At 36.8% G+C, this 25610-nt stretch overlaps 1 protein-coding gene across 2 annotated transcripts in view; it reads right to left on the bottom strand.

The window, feature by feature from the left end:
* Positions 1-25610, bottom strand: part of LOC138332168 (sodium-dependent serotonin transporter-like) — a 64569-nt gene that overhangs the window by 35019 nt on the left and 3940 nt on the right. Inside the window, exons 1-2 of one of the 2 annotated variants that reach the window (XM_069280161.1) lie at positions 20741-20835; positions 12410-13070 (exon numbers count right to left, since the gene is read on the bottom strand). In XM_069280161.1, the coding sequence (XP_069136262.1) occupies positions 12410-12983 (574 nt within the window). In that variant the 5' untranslated portion in view covers positions 12984-13070; positions 20741-20835. Of the gene's footprint in view, positions 1-12409; positions 13071-20740; positions 20836-25610 lie in introns of those variants that run through there. The other variant, XM_069280162.1, reaches the window with a different exon arrangement.

Raw genomic sequence — 25610 nt, 5'->3', positions numbered from 1 at the left:
ATACATGTACAATATTATACATATTTTGATTTTAAGGAGTCAAATAAGAGCTCAAAATGAATTTTGCCAGTAAAACCAAAACTATCACAAAAAATCACGCCAAAATTAAAAGGCCAAGTTCACCGGGGCTAATCGTACAAACCGGGCTACGCTATTTACGCTCGTGGAAACGCTTATTTTAATAGAAAATTGACGTCTGAGGACAAATATTTGCTCGGTGTTCAACTCACGGCCAATAATCCAAAAATACAAGGCAGTGGAAACATTTTATTTCCTAAATCATTTCTTCGATTTTTAATAAAATAGTACGTTCTGCCCCTATTGCATGATTGAAAAACTATAATTTAGATTGCCATCTTTTCTCTCTCCTAACTTATTTTCTCCTTCATAACGTTTTTCCTTGAAACCGCCTGCCACGAGGTGGGATTTCGGTTCTTATACATGTAGCGCTCAGCATAAAGGGAGTGGGACGACTGGTTTGCTCGTTGTCAGTATCATATAACCAAATCCGATAAACCTGCATATTGTAAGATTTTTTCCTTATATTAGGTAAAATAACCCTGATAACATAGGCAGGTTTAGCGGACTAAATGTCACCGGGTGGGATGTGTTGCTTGATGTCTTCGTTGGCATACTTACAGTGTATATCACTATAAAAAGGTTAATGTTTAGAGCAAAGGAGGGAATAGGTTATATTCTACATTACACTTAACGATTGAAATGTAGTCTAGGAAAGACCATAATGGTTGAAATCAAAGTTTATGTACGCTAAAAGTGCTAAATAAATATCACAGTCAATAACAAATAATTCATTGAAGAATAAGCAATTATAAGTTAATGTTAAATAAGCAAACAATTAGTGGCTGTAAGATCTGTTCAATCTCCTGGTTATACAGTTAACAAGATAGATTCGATATTAGAATTGATGGAGGGGTTAAAGTCATGCTCGGTATCAATCTCAGTAGAAATTATCGATGTTTACTTTATAGGTTTAGTGGTGAATTTATCTGTGTTTTAAATGTAACAGTTAAACGTAAAATTAATACAGGAATTAAACTAGCTCCGTGTTTATTATTAAGTAGTACATTTGAAATATATGAATTAATTAATCGTGGGTCTGGTTCACTGTTAACGTCCATTAAGTTATAAATCATGTTCATCAGTGATGAAATACTATTTCTGATATTATACCATAGGCACCGCTAATGAAATGTGCGTTGTGTAGAATTGTTCGTCGTTTGTGTTATTGCTAGGAAGCCAAAAATAATTAAAAAAATATATATATTATACATCAATTTATCGTTTTTTAACCGGGAAACTACGAACATTTCTACACATGAAATGATTTGAAAGTTCCTAACCACGAAGTAAAGATCCCACGAATAAATCGTGCTATACAGAAGATTAACTGGAGAACTACGAACAAAGAGCTGGATGATGGGCATTGTAGTGTACCGGAGAACCCTATCTGTGGCGGTTTATCGTAAGAGCTCTGTTAGGGGGATCACCCGGAATCCCTCGGGACATGATATTGTGTGAGATAGTGAGAGCAAGCCAGCTAATAATATATGTTTGAAGTTATTTTAAGATTGATGTTTCTCAAATATTTAGGCCGGCCGCACATTTTTGTGTAGAAAACTACATGTTTTATAACTATTGATGGGAAGGATGAGATATGACGTCAAACAGCACTAGTCCCGTAGCTCTAATGGTATAACGCTCTGTGATAGCTGTAGTCATGAAGGTATGATATTCTGCTGCTTTCATTTCCCAATCTTTCACTTTCATGCATTGTATATGGAACTATTTTTCGAATTGACCGATATCTGTTTGTATTGTCAGAATATCAAGAATTTATTTTTAGTTAAAAAGAAATTGTCGTTTTAACTCAATCGTTAACAGAATTCAAATTGTATTAAACAGAGGAACTATGAACAAAACATACAAAAATATGTACCAGAGCTACTGAAACTATAGTAGCATAAAACACTCCAGAAGCGTAAGCGTCCTCGTTTTAATGGCGGCCGGTAACATTCAATGGTAAAATCTGGTTATGTAATAATATCATCAGTTGACGACAAGGGATCACACGTTACATTGGAAAGCATATAACGTCATACTGCAAGGAGGAAAAGAGAGTTACGTTCAATACCAACGTGATGTCGAATGTTGAATTATGTTAAGTGTACTCATTAGCCAGTACCGGCAAATGTGCGAATTATGTCTTCGGAAAGTCATGTCTACCAAGACGTGATAATTCCTCAATACTTTAATTTTAATATAAATAACGAAATGACAAAAAACCTCTACTTCACACCAGGTTGGTTTTGCTGTGAGCTAAACAGTTGATTTTGGAGAGTCGGTAGCGTTCTTAATTTCCATTTCTACATGATATATCGGAATAGCATATGGTTTATATAGTTTTTGTTAAATATAAAGTACATAGTTATTACCCTTGATCCTATTATTTAAAAAGAATACGGTCTTTTTATAATGATAAGTGTCAGTTATACAAGATACTTTCTTCTTTCATAGGAAATGACTTTCGTTTTTGTCGATAATAAATTCATCATGATATGCGATATGAATGGGAAAAATACGTGATATCATTGAATCAGATTGTATACCTATCTATCGCCTCTAATCATTCTATTAACACACATGAAACCTGTTAGTTAGGGTGAAGGGTTGGTGATGAATGGTGGCGGTACCAGTCCAACACACTGACCTTTCGTGTGGAAACGTGTGAAATTGACCACTTTACTTGGGTGATGGTGCGTGTATTCACAACCCTGAGATAAACTCATGGATGATGGGCATTCACGTGACCACGCGCTGTCATTCTACAGTAATGATCTGTCACCTTTTCACACACATTTATATGATAAATCCATTTGGGAAAATAATTCCTCTTAAACATTACAAAAATGTAACCTCGATCACAGGTCTTTACCTCTACCACCTTCCCTATTCTATATACATCTCTCGTCTACCAAAAACTCTCTTCGTCTGTCATACAACAGATTCTATGCATCTTCCATACACCAACGCGTTATTTATTTATGTATAATTTATCTATTTATTTATTCATTTTATTTATTTACTTATGCATCATTTATTTATTTTTTATCCATCTCATTCCATTACGTCCGCGTCAACCTCGCTATTAATTAGATTTCATCGAATACGCAACTTATAAATGCATTATTATATCTACATGTTATTTCATCTTCCATCCAAATTCTCACCTTTATTTCTAATTATCATTTCATCTTCCATCAATTTGTTATTCTTGCCTCTTATTGTGTCGTTCATCAATGCTGTCATCTTTATTTCTAACTCTCTTGTTATCTTCCAGCCATATTCTGACCTTTTTACATATAGTTTTATCCTTTCATAACTATTTTCACCTTCCTACATGGCTAATCTTCACCCATTTATTTCTACGACTCATCGTGACGATATTCTAATCTTTATTTGACATGTTATCTGTTCTTCCACAAATATACTCACTTTGATTATACATCCAGTTTAGGTTCTGCTTTTGGTCTATCATACTTCTATCTCTCCCATAACCAACCTTGGTACTGTGTATTACTATTTCCCCCCACCAGTTCTAATGCATGCGTCTCATTCCTCGCAAACTGACTTTTCTCATTGTCTGTCGGTTATAACGATTTTTGTGAGATGTATAGAAGGTAATGCCATTATATATTGTTTTATAGAAGACGGCAGCTATCATTTTAAGTATTTGTGATTGGGAGGATTTGACAGAGCCAAGTGTCTGGTGGAGCCGAGACCGCCGCGGCAGTGTTCAAGCACGTGTCCTGATTTTCTGAGTGTGTTTAACTAGTGTTGGAGGAGACACTTAGGGCGGTATGCAGTTTGTTCCTGGTCCCTCTTCATGTAAACAGGTCTCACTGCATTAACGGTGACGGATGCCACTGTATCTATCATCACTCGACAAAACACTTGACTACAATGTCACTAGTGCACTGTCATTATTTTTCTGTTTATTTTCGATAATGTTTCAGATTTGATGAACACATTCGACAGGCAACGACAGAGATAAGTATTACTGGTTAATATCCTTCCTGAAAGTCAAATCTAAAGTTAAATAAATATATTATAATGATCTGTCTGAATGTTCATCTACGCCCATCAATCTACATTGTTTATATAAATATATCCGCCATTGTCCATTTTCTTACAAACCGTCAACCTCTATAATATTATGTACCTGATATCCATCTGTCGTCTCCCTGTGTCCGTTCGTTGGCCTATACACAGATTCTTTATCTAAAGCCTTTCTTAACTTGTATAGACCCAAAGAAACACATGAAACATACAATGTATGTAACTGTCGATGAAACTTGGTGAATCTCAAGTATCTGACCAAGGCGTTAAAATGTCTGACTCAGAACGGTTTGTACCCATAAAACAACTTAAATTACAGACTTCTGTCAGAAGCCGATCTCACATTCCAATACACACATTTGGAAGACTGAATCAGACATACCAATGAAATATCTGGCGTGCTTAAAATCGAACCTAGCATTATAAACTTAAATCTTAAAGTAAACACGCTAATATGTTTTCAGATGTCAGTGTTTCTCTTCATACCTTATTTGTTAAGGATATGGCCGTCGACTTCAGCAAATATACTGCACAATTTTAGAGCTTAAATGAAAGATGTCACTGTGTTTGTGGATAGAGATGGATATTGATACTAGTGGTGTTGCATTTGGTCTGTCTAATATGTCACGATTTAAACCTTCAGATTGGTTTCTTGCATTTGAATGAAGATACAATTCCATCTTTGATTTTTAGACGCATTTCTTAATAAAATACATTTTTGAAGCTTTGGTGTGTTTTCTCGTTGGTACCCACCTCATGGATGAGAAAATGGGTTATAGAACGGGAAAGTTCTCCAGGAGTATTGGAAATAAATATTAATTTGCGTGTGACCCCTTAAAGGAAATTAACTAGAGTAAAGAGGCCACCCATTCTTAAGTCTTAATTTCTTAGAGAAGTATCATAGATGAGTACGTCACAGTATAACTTTGTTTTAATTTACAGCCAAAATCATTTAAGGATGTACTCCTCTAAGAAGTCAAAATTTTCTTGTATTTAACTTTTTTCTCATATAGATTTTTGGAAATAGGAGTTCATACCATGAAAGAAAATGGAAGAAAAAACATATGTCCGTGTGCTCGTTTTTGAGCTATTGTCACTCAAAGATACCAAAATGACAAAATAGTGGATTTTATTGGAATTTAGCCGTTTTGACCACATACACTAGAATTTAAAGCCACAATTCCCTAATGAGGTGTTTGATATGTATGGATGTTTGTAGAATTCATTTTTAAGTAGTCTTCATTAAAGATATACCAGTTATGATTAATAAGAGTCATATTTTTTTCTCAAAATAACAACATATGCTACCCCTACCCCTTAATTTTGAGCTCCAAAATGCATCATTTTCAGCCATTTTTGTCAAATTTAACCCTTTCTAGAAAACGTTCTGGTATTAAACTTTTGTCAATAGTTTGCATATCAATAGGAAAAGGGTTGTTCTTTCTAAATCAGGCAAAAAAATGGGGGGGGGGGGGGGGGTCCGTGTGCTTACTTTTTTGCCCCATTTAAATATTTGTTATTTTTCAATATTTTTGACTAAAACATAGAAGTGCTCAAATTACCATTAAATGTAGAAATAAAGTGACAAAAGTGTATCATTTCACACATTAATGTTCAATATTTTAATTAACATGAACCCAGTGAAGATTTACAGCAAAAATTAACTCGATACAGCTTAAAATGCTGACGCGGTGATGATTTAAGTAAAAACAATTTAAGTAAAAAATGGGAAAACGGTGGCTCTACTCAAAGCCAAAAAAGACACAATTTCAAAATGGCCGCCATGGGCCATTTCTTAAAATCGTTGTGTAAAAAAAATCTACTAAAAATAGAAATGAAATTTTTTGACAAAATTTGCTACAGACCACATGCTAGAGATATTGATAAATCGTATTTGAAAACATCATAACGCTTTTGATCTATGTCGAAACGAGACTTTAACGGGACTGAAACCACAGAAGAATACATCCTTAAGAAACGTTCCTGGTTTGCCAAAGTACCACAGGTAAATACCCATCGTCGCTTAGGATTCCGGTGGCAAAATCATGAGCAACCTTCGCTAGATACTGTGCCAGATGACAAGATCATACAACGGTGAAAACGAGAAGCCTGGGATTACACAGAAAATGATAACACAGAAAATGAAATAAATAGACAAATTATACACAAACCAAATCGATTAATTTTACATGTGAGCCTGTTGACAAAAGTTTCTTTCGGTCAATGAATCTATATACAACGGTCATTGTTAAGGTCGGTTTACCTGTAGACTACGGAAACTGTTAAGGTCGGCTACCTGTATACTACAGTCACTGTTAAGGTCGGTTTACCTGTATACTATGGTCAATGTTAAGGTCGGTTTACCAGTATACTACGGTCACTGTTCAGGTCGGTTTATCTGTAGACTATGGTCACTGTTAAGGTCGGTTTACCTGTAGACTATGGTCACTGTTAAGGTCGTTTACGGTTTATACTGTAGACTATCACTGTTAAGGTCGTTTACTGTTTAAGGTCGGTTTACCTGTAGACTACGGTCATCTGTTAGGTCGGTTTACCTGTAACTATGGTCACTGTTAAGGTCGGTTACCTGTAGACTATGGTCACTGTTAAGGTCGGTTTACCTGTAGACTACGGTCACTGTTAAGGTCGGTTTACCTGTATACTACGGTCACTGTTAAGGTCGGTTTACCTGTATACTACGGTCACTAGGCGTTCACACTTGTTAAGGTCGGTTACTGTAACTATGGTCAAAGGTCAAAGCGGTTTACCTGTAGACTACGGTCATTGTTAAGGTCGGTTTACCTGTATACGGTCACTGTTAAGGTCGGTTACCTGTAACTAGGTCACTGTTAAGGTCGGTTTACCTGTAGACTAGGTCACTGTAAGTCGGTTTACCTGTAGACTACGGTCACTGTTAAGTCGGTTTACTGTAACTAGGTCACTGTAAGGTCGGTTTACCTGTAGACTACGGTCACTGTTAAGGTCGGTTTACCTGTAGACTATGGTCACTGTTAAGGTCGGTTTACCTGTAGACTAGGTCACTGTTAAGGTCGGTTTACCTGTAGACTACGGTCACTGTTAAGGTCGGTTTACTGTAACGGTCACTGTAAGCGGTTTACTGTACTATGGTCACTGTTAAGGTCGGTTTACCTGTAGACTACGGTCACTGTTAAGGTCGGTTTACCTGTAGACTACGGTCACTGTAAGGTCGGTTTACCTGTAGACTAGGTCACTGTGTAAGGGTCGGTTTACCTGTAGACTAGGTCACTGTTAAGGTCGGTTTACTAGACTAGGTCACTGTTAAGGTCGGTTTACCTGTAGACTACGGTCACTGTTAGTTAGGTAGGTCATGTTTTTACCTGTAGACTACGGTCACTGTTAAGGTCGGTTTACCTGTAGACTAACTAGGTCACTGTTAAGGTCGGTTTACCTGTAGACTATGGTCACTGTTAAGGTCGGTTTACCTGTAGACTATGGTCACTGTGTTAAGGTCGGTTTACCTGTAGACTACGGTCACTGTTAAGGTCGGTTTACCTATAGACTACGGTCACTGTGAAGGTCGGTTTACCTGTAGACTATGGTCACTGTTAAGGTCGGTTTACCTGTAGACTACGGTCACTGTTAAGGTCGGTTTATCTGTAGACTATGGTCACTGTTAAGGTCGGTTTACCTGTAGACTATGGTCACTGTTAAGGTCGGTTTACCTGTAGACTACGGTCACTGTTAAGGTCGGTTTACCTGTAGACTATGGTCACTGTTAAGGTCGGTTTACCTGTAGACTACGGTCACTGTTAAGGTCGGTTTACCTGTAGACTATGGTCACTGTTAAGGTCGGTTTACCTGTAGACTACGGTCACTGTTAAGGTCGGTTTACCTGTAGACTATGGTCACTGTTAAGGTCGGTTTACCTGTATACTACGGTCACTGTTAAGGTCGGTTTACCTGTAGACTATGGTCACTGTTAAGGTCGGTTTACCTGTAGACTACGGTCACTGTTAAGGTCGAATTACCTGTATACTACGGTCACTGTTAAGGTCGGTTTACCTGTATACTACGGTCACTGTTAAGGTCGGTTTACCTGTAGACTACGGTCACTGTTAAGGTCGGTTTACCTGTAGACTATGGTCACTGTTAAGGTCGGTTTACCTGTAGACTATGGTCACTGTTAAGGTCGGTTTACCTGTAGACTATGGTCACTGTTAAGGTCGGTTTACCTGTAGACTACGGTCACTGTTAAGGTCGGTTTACCTGTAGACTACGGTCACTGTTAAGGTCGGTTTACCTGTAGACTACGGTCACTGTTAAGGTCGGTTTACCTGTAGACTATGGTCACTGTTAAGGTCGGTTTACCTGTATACTACGGTCACTGTTAAGGTCGGTTTACCTGTAGACTACGGTCACTGTTAAGGTCGGTTTACCTGTAGACTACGGTCACTGTTAAGGTCGGTTTACCTGTAGACTACGGTCACTGTTAAGGTCGGTTTACCTGTAGACTACGGTCACTGTTAAGGTCGGTTTACCTGTATACTACGGTAACTGTTAAGGTCGGTTTACCTGTAGACTATGGTCACTGTTAAGGTCGTTTTACCTGTAGACAACGGTCACTGTTAAGGTCGGTTTACCTGTAGACTATGGTCACTGTTAAGGTCGGTTTACCTGTAGACTACGGTCACTGTTAAGGTCGGTTTACCTGTAGACTATGGTCACTGTTAAGGTCGGTTTACCTGTAGACTACGGTCACTGTTAAGGTCGGTTTACCTGTAGACTATGGTCACTGTTAAGGTCGGTTTACCTGTAGACTACGGTCACTGTTAAGGTCGGTTTACCTGTAGACTATGGTCACTGTTAAGGTCGGTTTACCTGTAGACTACGGTCACTGTTAAGGTCGGTTTACCTGTAGACTATGGTCACTGTTAAGGTCGGTTTACCTGTAGACTACGGTCACTGTTAAGGTCGGTTTACCTGTAGACTACGGTCACTGTTAAGGTCGGTTTACCTGTAGACTATGGTCACTGTTAAGGTCGGTTTACCTGTAGACTACGGTCACTGTTAAGGTCGGTTTACCTGTAGACTACGGTCACTGTTAAGGTCGGTTTACCTGTAGACTACGGTCACTGTTAAGGTCGGTTTACCTGTAGACTACGGTCACTGTTAAGGTCGGTTTACCTGTAGACTACGGTCACTGTTAAGGTCGGTTTACCTGTAGACTACGGTCACTGTTAAGGTCGGTTTACCTGTAGACTACGGTCACTGTTAAGGTCGGTTTACCTGTAGACTACGGTCACTGTTAAGGTCGGTTTACCTGTAGACTACGGTCACTGTTAAGGTCGGTTTACCTGTAGACTACGGTCACTGTTAAGGTCGGTTTACCTGTAGACTACGGTCACTGTTAAGGTCGGTTTACCTGTAGACTACGGTCACTGTTAAGGTCGGTTTACCTGTAGACTACGGTCACTGTTAAGGTCGGTTTACCTGTAGACTACGGTCACTGTTAGGTCGGTTTACCTGTAGACTACGGTCACTGTTAAGGTCGGTTTACCTGTAGACTACGGTCACTGTTAAGGTCGGTTTACCTGTAGACTACGGTCACTGTTAAGGTCGGTTTACCTGTAGACTACGGTCACTGTTAAGGTCGGTTTACCTGTAGACTACGGTCACTGTTAAGGTCGGTTTACCTGTAGACTACGGTCACTGTTAAGGTCGGTTTACCTGTAGACTACGGTCACTGTTAAGGTCGGTTTACCTGTAGACTACGGTCACTGTTAAGGTCGGTTTACCTGTAGACTACGGTCACTGTTAAGGTCGGTTTACCTGTAGACTAGTCACTGTTAAGGTCGGTTTACCTGTAGACTACGGTCACTGTTTTACTAAGTAACTACGGTCACTGTTAAGGTCGGTTTACCTGTAGACTATACGGTCACTGTTAAGGTCGGTTTATCTGTAGACTACGGTCACTGTTAAGGTCGGTTTACCTGTAGACTACGGTCACTGTTAAGGTCGGTTTACCTGTAGACTACGGTCACTGTTAAGGTCGGTTTACCTGTAGACTACGGTCACTGTTAAGGTCGGTTTACCTGTAGACTACGGTCACTGTTAAGGTCGGTTTACCTGTAGACTACGGTCACTGTTAAGGTCGGTTTACCTGTAGACTACGGTCACTGTTAAGGTCGGTTTACCTGTAAGGTCACTGTTAAGGTCGGTTTACCTGTAGACTACGGTCACTGTTAAGGTCGGTTTACCTGTAGACTACGGTCACTGTTAAGGTCGGTTTACCTGTAGACTACGGTCACTGTTAAGGTCGGTTTACCTGTAGACTACGGTCACTGTTAAGGTCGGTTTACCTGTAGACTACGGTCACTGTTAAGGTCGGTTTACCTGTAGACTATGGTCACTGTTAAGGTCGGTTTACCTGTATACTATGGTCACTGTTAAGGTCGGTTTACCTGTAGACTATGGTCACTGTTAAGTACTGTTACGTAGACTATGGTCACTGTTAAGGTCGGTTTACCTGTAGACTACGGTCACTGTTAAGGTCGGTTTACCTGTAGACTATGTATTTAGGTCACTTTACTGTAGATCGGTCTGTTAAGTGTACCTGTAGACTACGGTCACTGTTAAGGTCGGTTTACCTGTAGACTACGGTCACTGTTAAGGTCGGTTTACCTGTAGACTACGGTCACTGTTAAGGTCGGTTTACCTAGCTGTTAGACTACTACGGTCACTGTTAAGGTCGGTTTACCTGTAGACTACGGTCACTGTTAAGGTCGGTTTACCTGTAGACTACGGTCACTGTTAAGGTCGGTTTACTGTAGACTACGGTCACTGTTAAGGTCGGTTTACCTGTAGACTATGGTCACTGTTAAGGTCGGTTTACCTGTAGACTACGGTCACTGTTAAGGTCGGTTTACCTGTAGACTATGGTCACTGTTAAGGTCGGTTTACCTGTAGACTACGGTCACTGTTAAGGTCGGTTTACCTGTATACTACGGTCACTGTTATGATCCGTTTACCTGTGGACTATGGTCACGATTATGGTCGGTTTACCTGTGGACTATGGTCACGGTTGTGGTCGGTTTACCTGTGGACTGTGGTCATTGTTTCAGGTCGAGCTTAGGTCACCGTTATACTGAATAAGGTCGCTATAATGTACCTGTAAATGTACGTCACTGGGCTAAGTATACCACGTTCAATAGACTGGATTAAACTGCCGAGCCGTGAAAACATTTGAGTGGATTATAAAAGCTGGTATTCTATTTAGGAGTTAAAACGATCGGATATAAATCTTAGTAATACGTTTATTTACACTCTTGATTCGCATTAGCCTGAATTTACTCCAAATCCATTTCAAAATATCAACACACTGACAAAAGTAAAACGACTTGCAAAAATGAAAAGGTTGTTTAAATACAACTAGACCTTTGATGATAGTGTTGGCCACAACTCTTTAAATGACTTGTGATTTAGCTGATTCTACACATACAGGGCTGACCAATAATTACACATGGTTATTTGCAATGTATATGTACTCTGTAAATCAGTATTTATTTACATGCACTACATCAATGACTACACTTAAAGCACAACCTTCAAATCTTTACATTGTAGACTTTGATATATCTAGTCAAACATCTTTTGTGGCGTACGAAGATTTCCCTGTACCAGTTAAAGTCTTATCGAGTTTGAAATACTCGAGTTTGTACTGCCAACATCGCAGCTTCTATGCTATATAACGTAGATGAACGTGCGGAGAATATTGTCAATGTCGTAATGGGTTTAGATATAAAACCCAAAACACAAGACATATACGGGTTTGTTTTCTTGTCTAGCACAGCTTGTTTAAGGCTTCTGTAAAACTATCGATCCGTCGGACGAGTGAAGGTTTCGATATCTGTCACTGAATTACTTTTCTCTGTCTCGTTTTAGGCTGTCAGAACACACAAGTATCTCCTAAGTATATGATTTACCGCCTGCCGCCCTGTGGCCGTGGGCGAACATGTTACTCTCAGTCACATTGTATGTACTAAGTACTATATCATATACGCCATGTTACATCTATGTTCAGATACAAACCATTGTCTATATAAAATATACCATCAGTAATAACAACATGATATTCAATCTCAAAGCAAGGCTGGTTTTAAAACAGTGTTATCTAAAATAGTACATACATCTAGTATTTAGATTTAATATCTGCCGATTTAAGGCTCAACGAAACTTAATATAAATTCATAAATAAAATATAAAATTTAAGAAAAAAATTTACAAAACTTACCTCCGCCGTTTTTATAACAAATATACGGAAATCTCCACACATTGCCCAAGTCCACGGCAAATCCTATCACAGAAAGTAAAAAATCCACCTTTTTGCCCCATGTTTCTCTCTCGGGCTCAATATTTTCTAACTTTCCATTCTTTTCCAATTCTTCCTGTGAATCTGTGGGTTTTTCGTTCACTCCGTCCGTCCCGTTAGGGGTCAGGAATGGCGAGCTAAGAGACATGTTACACTGTAGAGTTAACCTGGGGGTAACAGAATCCCGTGGGTCAGGTTTTCTACCTATACCAGTCTCCTCCTCTAGGGCTATGTATCCACTGTAAGTCGCGCTTTCCCTAAGTTTATCATGTTTCTTATTGCCATCGGTAAATCGTGTATTGCCCCTCCTGTCAGCGCCCGGGGGTGATGCTTCCCATGATTGCTGTGTCACGTTTTTAAGCTCTAAGTCCTGTCGCGTGCGGCTTTCACAACTGCCAACGTCGTTTTCATTGAAAGGATAACTTATCGTGAACGCAGTGTTATCGTACGTATGGTGAATGGACTGCTCTCTACTGTCTTTGATTGGTCGAGACATTTTCAGACGAGTTTTCTCCCTTTACCAGCACGGATTCCTGTCGTTGATAATCAGATTGAATCACAGGTCACCGACCTTAGCGGCCACCTAAAACGGAAGGAAATGAAATGTTTAATCTTCTATTATATTCTTTAATGTGTTTATTTTTCTTTTTATTGCTATTATACTGGACAACAGCCTGGGTTTATATGTTACATGTAGTGTATTTAGGGTGTTAGCGCTGCTGCAGACGATTTGTACCATTTTTCAAACATTCACACGCTCAGTTCTCACTGAGATTGGACAGATTAGGAAAGAATTTTGATGTAAAAAACATACCGCAATAAAATACATGAAATAACACCACTTGTCGAAATATAACACGAACGCTTAATGCGATATTGACTTTAATAAAATACTTTAAATTTCAAAATTTGGTCCCAAATTAAATCTAACTTATAAACGCCCTCTTTATATATCAAATAGTAACATCATTATTGTTTGTTATAGTGAAAGGGAAAAGAGGCAGGAGAAGAGAGGGGAGAGAAGAGAGGGGACAGAAGAGAGGGGACAGAGGAGAGGGGACAGAAGAGAGGGGACAGAAGAGAGGGGACAGAAGAGAGGGACAGAAGAGAGGGGGGACAGAAGAGAGGGGACAGAGGAGAGGGGACAGAGGAGAGGGGACAGAGAAGAGAGGGGACAGAAGAGAGGGGACAGAAGAGAGGGGACAGAAGAGAGGGGACAGAAGAGAGGGACAGAAGAGAGGGGACAGAAGAGAGGGGACAGAAGAGAGGGGACAGAAGAGAGGGACAGAAGAGAGGGGACAGAAGAGAGGGGGACAGAAGAGAGGGGGACAGAAGAGAGGGGACAGAGGAGAGGGGACAGAGGAGGGGGGACAGAGGAGAGGGGACAGAGGAGAGGGGACAGAAGAGAGGGGACAGAAGAGAGGGGACAGAAGAGAGGGACAGAAGAGAGGGACAGAAGAAGAGAGGGGACAGAAGAGAGGGGACAGAAGAGAGGGGACAGAAGAGGGACAGAAGAGAGGGGACAGAAGAGAGGGGACAGGAGAGAGGGGACAGAAGAGATGTAATACTGATCAACAGTGTTACAAAGAATAGTTACATTTCCTTGTATAGTGGTACAGACAGTTTTAAGATAAACTGAAATAAAGACAGTTTTATCTTGTTTTTATCTACAGAAAACAAAACTACTTATTTTATTACCGTGATCATATGACATACACATTGTAGACTGACATAGGCCTGACCTACTTCCGCCCCCGGGGGTACAGCGTGTTGTTGTAGGAGTGGGGCCTAATTCATTGTCCGATATATAACTATACATGTTGGTAAATAATCTACGTCATGTTTGGACAATCGAATCATATTTCTTACAGACTGTTTCTTTACCGTTTAGGATTCTGAACGGTAAACCTAGGTAAGTATTTACGACTGTTTAGGTAGATTTACGTCCTCTCACCGCCTCCCGTGGGCTTCTATTAATTTACAGAATGCTGAATACATAAAGGCGTGTGGTGATTGAACTTAACATTGGGCGATAATCTGTATAGGTGTATATAGGTGTAATATTGATCTACACAGACAATCTGGTACATACCTAGGCTGACATTACGGCAAGGTCAACAATAACAGTTACTTACGAGGTACACAGGAGTTTTTCTTTAATCTAGTTTTTATCAATAGCTCTAGCCGTCAATATAAAATCAAATATAAAATACTCAAATTAGTTCAATATGAATAAAGACAGCGTCTTGGTCTGTTTAAGAGTTCCGAAAAGAAACAAAACGGAAAAAATTGTGTCAAAAGTACAATGTTTAAATATCACATTAACACAATTACAGATTATATTAACCCAGAATCCATAAATCAATCACTGATGTCCGCAACCAAAAACCGCAAAGAGTCTGCAGTGTTCGTTAACGATACCAATTACTCTATTACTTACATTACATATTAATGGTATCAGTATATTACTTACATTATAGTAGTAGTATCGGTCTATTACTTACAATATAGTAACAGTATCGGTCTATTACAAATTACATTATATACATGTATCATCTCAATTCAGAATTTTAGCACTGTTATGTTGGCCAATTTCTAATCCCGAATCTTACGTAATTGCAAGTATAATATGTTGAGAAATATGATTCTAAGATAAAATAAGCCGAACTTTCTCATTGTGCCATTTGACATAGACCGTGTACTAGTTGCTCGTTGTATATATATATATATATATGATAAATTTAAAGAAAAATCCTTACGGACGAAATCTATAAGAAATAAAAACAATAACGACTGACTAGTGAGCGCTTTCGCCCCATTCAAGGGAGCTCTTCAGACTGTTTATATATATAAGATGCTCCACCGCCGACAGAGCATACATGATATTCATCATTTGAACAATAATCGGTGTTTAATCGTGTATAAATGTGTCTAGTTAACACAAAAACTAATATAAAAATAATTTATTTTGCCTTTGGTTCATGCGTAATCAGTGCTTCATTCCATATACGATATAGTGTTACGGAATTTTTTCGGGCATGCAACTAATTATTTTTCATATTTTTTAACTTGAAGTAAAATTAGAAGCTCAAACTCTTTAAAGATGGTAATGGTGTAAAAATAAGTAACTTTTGTAACTGAAGAAAAATACTAAATCGTCTGCTTCTGTTTTTGAAAGTGAAAAAATAGCATTTGTCAGCGGTGGAGCAACTTTAACGATAATTACGTACTGTGTAAACCATACAATATTAATTACGTTACAAGTAAAACTCGTAAAACATTAAACATTTGAGAGTGTGTTTACATCTTTAGTTTTCATCAAATTTAACCTAATAATGTTCATTGAATCATTCTGTCGTCTTATCAGCCAATCATAGAAGGCGTTACAAACGGAGGCACCATTGTTTATGCCATGAGATTATAATATAAATTTTTAAGCAAATAAGAATTCTTATTACAAGCGAATAAGTGTTTTATGTGTCGATATTGATATTAAGATAAACCGTTTAATGCGTTGATAGAAAATTTAACATTTTAAAATGATTCTCCATATCAGTCTCGCCTTCCGTAACGTCACATTTTGACGGGATATTTTGTCGTCACAGTGGCCAGAAGCTGGGATTGATTGTATTTGGTCAACGCCGTTTTTAGTATCTAGAAATCCCCGTATTAAAACATATCCACTCCTATAATATTCACAAATTATTGTACTGTTAGTAAATAGAGCTATCTTACTCTTAACATTTTCAATAATATTCTTTATAATATTTCAATGTATTGTACAGCTACAGCGAATTGGCTTTCTAATCGCACACTTGGTTAAGGACTACCAAAGTTAAAAATGAAATATATGCCTATTGTTCAGTGTCGTCTAAAAACAATAAGATGACGTCATGGCGAAAAGAGAAAATCCCGCTTCCATAGCGCTTATCCGAACGGTCATATTTATACCCGGAAGGGCCAATGCTCTCAACTTGACCTGTTTATATACGTCTAATCTGGATATTGTTCCTAGCTTATTAACAGCCCGTGGAGGATTTGACGTGGCAGAGGAGTGCTTATTAGGTGCGATAACATTTGTATCAGAACGCATGATACAGTGGTCTAACTGGACAATCAGGAAGTTTTTAACATGATACCGGCTTTCCTTCATCATCAAACACGACGCGATCTTAGCTGGCCAAAGTTTGATCAAAAGTGAAATATTTCATGTTGACTTTATTTGACGACGTCATTAACACAGGGGCATTTTATGACGTCAGTCTTAGCTAGCAGAAGAAAGATAAAGCCTCCTATGACCTAGAGGTGATCAAAAATGTAGTTCGGTAAGTGTGGTCTCCGAGACATCTGTGTTCATGTGTAGGTAAGATAGCGGGACTGTTCCCTACCCATAATATCATATACTGTTGGTGCAAAGAAATACAAAGTGTAGGTACAAATGGATCCCGTCATTTCCTACCTTTGTTCACATCGTCCGCCAGATGTTCCGATTAATAAAATAATTGTCAAATTTTTAGTGTTAATTATTAGTTTGGACGTCACGAATTTTTGCTACGGTTATTAATTACTATAAAAAAGACTTACTGTTTAACGTTTGTTTGTTTGGTTAATTAACGTCCTATAAACAACAAGGGTCATGTAAGGACGGCCTTCCATGTATGCGGTGTGTAGCATGTGTGAAGTGCGAGGTGCGTGTTTTATGAGACTGCGGTACATGTATGTTCGTGTTGTGCATTCTTGTATAGTGGAACTGTTGCCCTTTTTATAGTGCTATATCACTGAAGCATGCCGCCGAAGACAAAAAGCAACACACCCCACCCGTTCACATTATACTGACCAGTCGTCCAACTGTTGAGCGCTAGGCAGGAACAGAAACTTCTACTTTTTTTTAGACTTTGATGTGACAGAATCCAGAGCCTACCGCACAGGGGTGAGCGCTCAACCGAATGCCAAATTTGAGACGGTGTCAATGGAGACGTTAGGAAGAGCAAAGTCAGTTAGGAAGAATAGAACAGATAAGATCTTAAATTTAGTCGCTTTGAATGATCATGCAATAGGTGCAGCAGGTACAGCTCTACCTTTGGGGCCGCCAAAACAAATCTCAATTAGATAGGTTTTTTCAATTGTTAAAAAATAATTCTCACGACTAATATTTTAACAAATATGTAGCCAAATTGCACAGACAGTCATTGTTACGTCATCGTCAGTCCGTGACGTAACGGCACTGTCCTGTATTGAGGTCATATCACATGTAATTATATCGCTGAAGATCACTGACGTTCTTGTTAAACTACTGTACTAAATGTACATTCGTTAACAAAGTCAGGCTTATCCAATGGATTATATGATTAAAGCTTTTCCCGTCAATATAATTATGATTTGAGGTTTTCTATACGCCGATACAGGTCTGGCAGCACCCAAAATATTCAACCTATCGAGGCCAGAGACCATGTAATCCGCCAGGTATAGTGAATGTGTTCTCAATCAGAGACAGGTGTCTTCTGTACTCCGAGGACATGTTTAACACATCAACACAGTGAAAGAGGCGTTAATGTATAACAAATGTAATGCGTCATCATCATCGTCATCATTATAAACTTGTGTGATAGTGATGTATACATTTTAACACATTGCTGTGATCTCAATTACAACAAATTGATTTTTATTTCGCCTGCGACCATATATTATGACCCTGACTGTTAATAAGGCGTGGAGCTAATAAAACCCAAGCCCATATATTAGCATACAAAAGACCTCAGGATGGATGTCCTTTCGATCGCTACACTCTACGTAAATATATGTATCACATTAAGACAAGAAAACAACGGAGGTATATTTAGTGAAATCAAAAACATAATACATGTTAGATAATTAACATAATAAAACGGAGAATATTAGGATCACACATTTGGGCATGAATTACAAGATATTTGTTTGATTAATTAACCTCCTATTAACAGTCAGGGTCATGTACAGACGGACTCCCATGGCCCTCCTATGTATGCGTTGTGAAGTGTGTATCGAGTGCGTGGTGCGTGTTTTGGGAGACTGCGGTATATTCATGTTATGTCTTGTACAAGGGAATTATTGACCTTTTTGTAGTGTGGTATCACTGAAGTAAGCCGCCGATGACACCAAACAACACACCCCACACTGTCATGTTTACTAACAACGGGCGAACCAGTCGTCCCACTCCCTTAATGGTCTGCTCTGTTGAGGTTTCAGTCTCGTTGAAGTCTCTTTTCAACATCGATCAAAGAGATTTTGTGATTTAACAAAAAAAATTGTCACAATTTGTTGCAAATTACCATATGGAAAATATGTCAAAAATTAGGCTTCTATTGCTTATGGAATTTTTATGCACAAATTTGAAGAAATTACCAATTTGGGGCTATTTTGAAAAGGTGCATTTCTGACAATTTGTTGAGAGTTGAAATTTCACACTTTTTTTACTTAAATATGTTTACTTAACTCGCCAGTGCTACAATATCTTTAGCTGTATCTAGTTTTTTGTTGTTGTTTTTTTTTCTATATTTTTTTAGGTCCACGGAGCTTAAAACGTTATAAGCATTTAAGTTTGGAATCATAACCTATTTTTTTTTACATTTTAGTGAAGATATATGTATAGGGATTTGAATTTTTAGCAAAAAATGCTGAATAATAACGAATTTCGTATTGGAACATCGGGTACACTGATCCCCTATTTTTATGATAGTTTTAGAAACAGCTATTTATTTTCTTTAGAACTGCAAAATTTTAGAAAAAGTTAGTAATCTGTTCTTTTCAGTTGCAAATTATTGCTTTAGTTTGTCGTGTGCATGCTCAAACAGCAAAATTCCGGTAAAATCAAAATGAACGACAAATATCCATCTTTGCTTCAAAATTGCTCAAAATCAAGCACACCACTATATCATTACATTTTTGAACTTTGGTTTTAATTCCTGTTTCCAAAAATCTATATTAGAAAAAATAGTCATCAGAAAATTTTGACTTTTTACCAAAGTAGATCCTTAATGCTGAGCGCTAAGCAAGAGAAGAAACTACCACTTTGGAGACAGAACCCAGAAACTACTTTACAAGGACGAGCACTCAACAAAAGTCAAAACTGAGGCGATGTCAAAATAGACGTTAGGAAAAAGAAAGTTAGTTAGGAAGAGCAGAAAAGGTAAGATCCTAAATTTAGTCGCCTTGAACGATCATGGAACTGGGGCAGCAGGTACAGTTATTGTAATATAAGGACAATTGAGTAGGTAATAACATAGGACACGAGGAGAAAGTACCAAGATAACAAAATGAGAGGCAAAAAGTAAGATGCGACAACAGGTGAGAAGAAATATAAAGTTAAGACGTGTGACAATTGACAATAAGGAAACAGTAATAGGATATAAGTCTCTAAAGGATAGATCGCAACGAATCTGCATGTTTAGTATATACATGTAGCGATACGGGTTGTAAGAAAACTGGTCATATTATTGGTTAAATCCGGAAATAAAAAGGTTAATATCAATTAATTAAAACTGTCTTGTTTTTTCAGAAATCATAATATCTAAATGTGTACATGATAAAGCGTTGTTATTCAATCTACATACATTTTAAATGCTACAGAAGTTAGATATCCATACAACGTCTAATAACTCCAGATTGTTGTCTTGTTTAATCTAATTTGTCCTTCGGTCAACAGTTTATCAAATATCATACACTTTATTAATTGACTGAATAAAATCCGCATAACCTGCTACAACTGATGATACATCGCAATAACGAATGTGACTTTGTTAATAAATCCAATTACGCATGAATTCCATGTTCAGTAAGGAAATGAGATAGACACCCTTCAGAATTTGAACAGAACATGTTTGCCACACAACATTTGGCAAAACAGCAAGTCACATCACTTGTACGGGTGAGGGAGACATTACATACTCCCTCTCCTACGTGTATTATGTAGCTTGTGCAAGTATTATCTTAACGAACGCTGCTGTAGTGCACACGAAATGGGACACCAGGTTTGAGATGATTTCTTAATTTATAATATAAGAGAATTTTATCCACGTCCAATATCGTGTGTGGTCCAAAGGACGAGTTATCTCCCTTCGATCACATTTATACCGATATGAAGTGTAACATTTCAGTTTACATTTCAAGATAGTTCATGTATTAGGTTTAAAATAAACTTCTAACAAAATTATTGAATTAAATGATAATTTTAAAGATTAAATTAATAAATAAAGAATAAATACAGTTAATACGTACCGTTACGATCCTCAGTGACAGATAAGTTAACATCCATACTCAACATCAAAACAAAAGCACACGTGCAGCGTTACATACAATACAGCAGCGCGTGCAGTATGGCTGGAATGCATGCACGTACATTGGTGATGTACGGGACATTGATGGAGAGCGAGTAGATTTGGACACCGAACCTAACGATGGGATGTGTTACATACAAAATACAAACACTGCACACTTATTGTTTAATACTAAGACTTGCACAAAAAACCGTAACACCGTACAATTTCGCCCAATGAACTTCATGAAATCCTCTTAATTATCTCCCTTAAAATGACCGTCCCATTATGTCTTATATAAAGACAAAATCCTACTCTAAAGTGACTCTTGAGCCACAGTGATAAGGACATTCTCATATATAGCAGGTAAACATAGTAGATACTTTCATGAAAAAGGCATGTTGTTAATTTGTCAAAATACGATACGCATTCAACCAGTAAAGGATTTAGTATCAATCGTAAAATGTGCATTGTAGAATATGTGTTTAAAATACCACCATATACATAACTTGAAAAAGGTGGTTTAACAAAGCATAAACATACATCTACCAAAAAAAGAATAGCGAGCCACATTGAAAAAAAGGTTACAGGTTAGATACTCAGCTCAGTGACCAAAACAGTTGTTGTATAGGGGATTATATTCCAATGTGGATTTGTAAAAATAGAATTATTAATTACCTGTTACAAGTTAGATACTCAGTTCAGTGACTAAAACAGTTGTATAGGGGATATTCCAATGTGGATTTGTAAAATAGAATTATTAATTACCTGTTACAAGTAGATACTCAGTTCAGTGACTAAAACAGTTGTATAGGGGATATTCCCAATGTGGATTTGTAAAATAGAAATATTAATACTACTGTTACAAGTAAGATACTCAGTTTCAGTGATCTAAAACAGTTGTATAGGGGATATTCCAATGTGGATTTGTAAAATAGAATTATTAATTACCTGTTACAAGTAAGATACTCAGTTCAGTGACTAAAACAGTTGTATAGGGGATATTCCAATGTGGATTTGTAAAATAGAATTATATAATTACCTGTTACAAGTTAGATACTCAGTTCAGTGACAAAAACAGTTGTATAGGGATAATTCCAATGTGGATTGTAAAATAGAATTAATAATTACCTGTTACAAAGTTAGATACTCAGTTCAGTGACTAAAACAGTTGTATAGGGGATTATTCCAATGTGGATTTGTAAAATAGAATTATAAATTACCTGTTACAAGTTAAGATACTCAGTTCAGTGACTAAAAACAGTTGTATAGGGGATATTCCAATGTGGATTTGTAAAATAGAATTATTAATTACCTGTTACAAGTAAGATACTCAGTTCAGTGACAAAAACAGTTGTATAGGGATATTCCAATGTGGATTTGTAAAATAGAATTATTAATTACCTGTTACAAGTAAGATACTTAGTTCAGTGACTAAAACAGTTGTATAGGGGGATATTCCAATGTGATTTGTAAAATAGAATTATTTAAATTACCTGTTACAAGTTAGATACTCAGCTCAGTGACAAAAACAGTTGTATAGGGGATATTCCAATGTGGATTTGTAAAATAGAATTATTAATTACCTGTTACAAGTAAGATACTCAGTTCAGTGACAAAAACAGTTGTATAGGGGATATCCAATGTGGATTTGTAAAATAGAATTATTAATTACCTGTTTACAAGTAAGATACTCAGTTCAGTGACTAAAACAGTTGTATAGGGGATATTCCAATGTGGATTTGTAAAATAGAATTATTAAATTACCTGTTACAAGTAAGATACTCAGTTCAGTGACAAAAACAGTTGTATAGGGGATATTCCAATGTGGATTTGTAAAATAGAATTATTAATTACCTGTTACAAGTTAGATACTCAGCTCAGTGACAAAAACAGTTGTATAGGGGGATGATTCCAATGTGGGATTTGTAAAATAGAATTATTAATTACCTGTTACAAGTAAGATTGGATACTCAGTTCAGTGACAAAAACAGTTGTATAGGGGTATATTATCCAATGTGGATTTGTAAAATAGAATATTAATTACCTGTTAAAGTTTAGATACTCAGTCAGTGACAAAAACAGTTTTGTATAGGGGATATTCCAATGTGGATTTGTAAAATAGAATTATTATCAATTACCTGTTACAATAAGATATACTCAGTTCATTGACTCAAAACAGTTTGTATAGGGTATATATTCCAATGTGGATTGTAAAATAGAATTATTAATTTCCTGTTACAAGTAAGAATACTTCAGTTCAGTGACAAAAACAGTTTGAATAATAGGGGATATTCCCAATGTGGATTTGTAAAATAGAATTAATTAAATTACCTTTTACGAGTTAGATGACTCAGCTCAGTGAACTAAAAACACCGTTTGTATAGGTGGATATCCCAATGTGGATTTGGTAAAAATAAGAATTATTAATTACCTGTTACAAGTAAGATGACTCAGTGTCAAGTTGACTAAAACAGTTGTATAGGGGATGATCCCAATGTGGAATTGTAAAATAGTATTATTAATACCTGTTAGCAATTAAGATACTCAGTTCAGTGACTAAAACAGTTGTATAGTGGATATTTCCAACTGTGGAATTGTAAAATAGAATTATTAAATACTTACCTGTTACAAGTAGAGATAACTCAGTTCAGTGACTAAAACAGGTTGTAATAGGGATGATTCCAAATGTGGAATTTGTAAGAATAGAATTTCTTATACCTGTTACAATGAAAGATTACTTAGTTCCAATGACTAAAACCGGTTGTATAGGGGATATTCACATGTGTATTTGAAAAATAGAATTATTAATTTTAGCCCAGTTACAAGTTAATACACCGTTCAGGTGACTAAAACAGTTGTCTAGTGGGATTATTCCAAAAGTGGATTCGTAAAAATAGAATTACTTAATTACCTGATTAACAAGTAAGATATCCGTCAGCTTCAGTGACAAAAACAGTTGTATAGATGGACCATCCCAATGTGGGAATTATGTAGAAAAGAATATTAATTATTTCACCTGTTACTCTGTTCAGTGACAAAGACTACTCAGTTTCAGAGTGACTAAAACAGTTGTATAGGGGGCGGGATATCCCCAATGTGGATTTGTAAAATAGAATTATTAATTTACCCTGTTAACAAGTAAGAAACTCAGTTCAGTGACTAAAACAGTTGTATGGGGATATTCCAATGTGGAATTCGTAAAATAGAATTAATAATTACCTGTTACAAGTTAGATAACTCAGCTTCAGTGACCAAAAACAAGTTGTATAGGGGATATTCCAATGTGGATTCGTAAAATAGAATTATTAATAACCTGTACTATAAAGATACACATCATAGACCAAAACAGTTGTTATAGTATCCCAATGTGATTTTGTAAAATGAATTTATAAATTACCATGTTACAAGTAAGATACTCCGCTCAGTGACCAAACAGTTGTATAGGGGATATTCCAATGTGGATTTGTAAAATAGAATTATTAATTACCTGTTACAAGTTAGATACTCAGTTCAGTGACAAAAACAGTTGTTAGGGGATATTCAATGTGGATTTGTTCAGTGACAAAAAGTTCAGTGATGTTGTATAGGGGATATCCCAATGTGGATTTGGATTAATTACCCTAAAAAATGTGATATTTCCAATTATTTGTAAAATAGAATTATTAATTACCTGTTACAAGTAGATACTCAGTTCAGTGACTAAAACAGTTGTATAGGGGATATTCCAATGTGGATTTGTAAAATAGAATTATTAATTACCTGTTACAAGTAAGATACTCAGTTCAGTGACTAAAACAGTTGTATAGGGGATATTCCAATGTGGATTTGTAAAATAGAATTATTAATTACCTGTTACAAGTAAGATACTCAGTTCAGTGACTAAAACAGTTGTATAGGGGATATTCCAATGTGGATTTGTAAAATAGAATTATTAATTACCTGTTACAAGTTTACCATGTGTACTAGTTGTATATATTACCAATGTAGGATTTTAAAATAGAATTATTAATTACCTGTTACAAAGAAATCATGACTAAAATGTTGTATAGGGGATATCCAATGTGGATTTGTAAAATAGAATTATTAATTACCTGTTTAGATACTCAGTTCAGTGACTAAAACAGTTGTATAGGGGATATTCCAATGTGGATTTGTAAAATAGAATTATTAATTACCTGTTACAAGTTAGATACTCAGTTCAGTGACTAAAACAGTTGTATAGGGGATATTCCAATGTGGATTTGTAAAATAGAATTATTAATTACCTGTTACAAGTAAGATACTCAGTTCAGTGACTAAAACAGTTGTATAGGGGATATTCCAATGTGGATTTGTAAAATAATTACAAGTTAATTACTGTTTGTAGGGGATTTCTACCTGTTACAAGTTAGTTACTCAGTTCAGTGACTAAAACAGTTGTATAGGGGATATTCCAATGTGGATTTGTAAAATAGAATTATAGGAAATTACCTGTTACAAGTTAAATTATACTCAGTTCAGTGACAACAGTTGTATGGGGATATTCCCATGTGGAATTTGTAAATAGAATTATTAATTACCTGTTACAAGTTAGATTTAACATAAATAACAGTTAAATTATTCCAATGTGGATTTGTACAAAAATCCTGTTACCTGTTACAATTTTAGCAGTGAAAAACAGTTGTATAGGGGTATTCCAATGTGGTTTGTGTAAAATACTGTACAAGATAGATACTCAGTTCATACTAAAACAGTTGTATAGGGGATATCACTTAGAATTAAATTACCTGTTACAAGTGATACTCAACCAATGTGGATTGTAAAAAATTTTTAATTACCTGTTACAAGTA

The sequence above is a fragment of the Argopecten irradians genome, chromosome 9, assembly GCF_041381155.1.
Source record: "Argopecten irradians isolate NY chromosome 9, Ai_NY, whole genome shotgun sequence".
Taxonomy (NCBI): domain Eukaryota; kingdom Metazoa; phylum Mollusca; class Bivalvia; order Pectinida; family Pectinidae; genus Argopecten; species Argopecten irradians.
The sequence above is the reverse complement of the archived record's forward strand: the minus strand, read 5'-3'. Positions and strand labels throughout refer to the sequence as shown.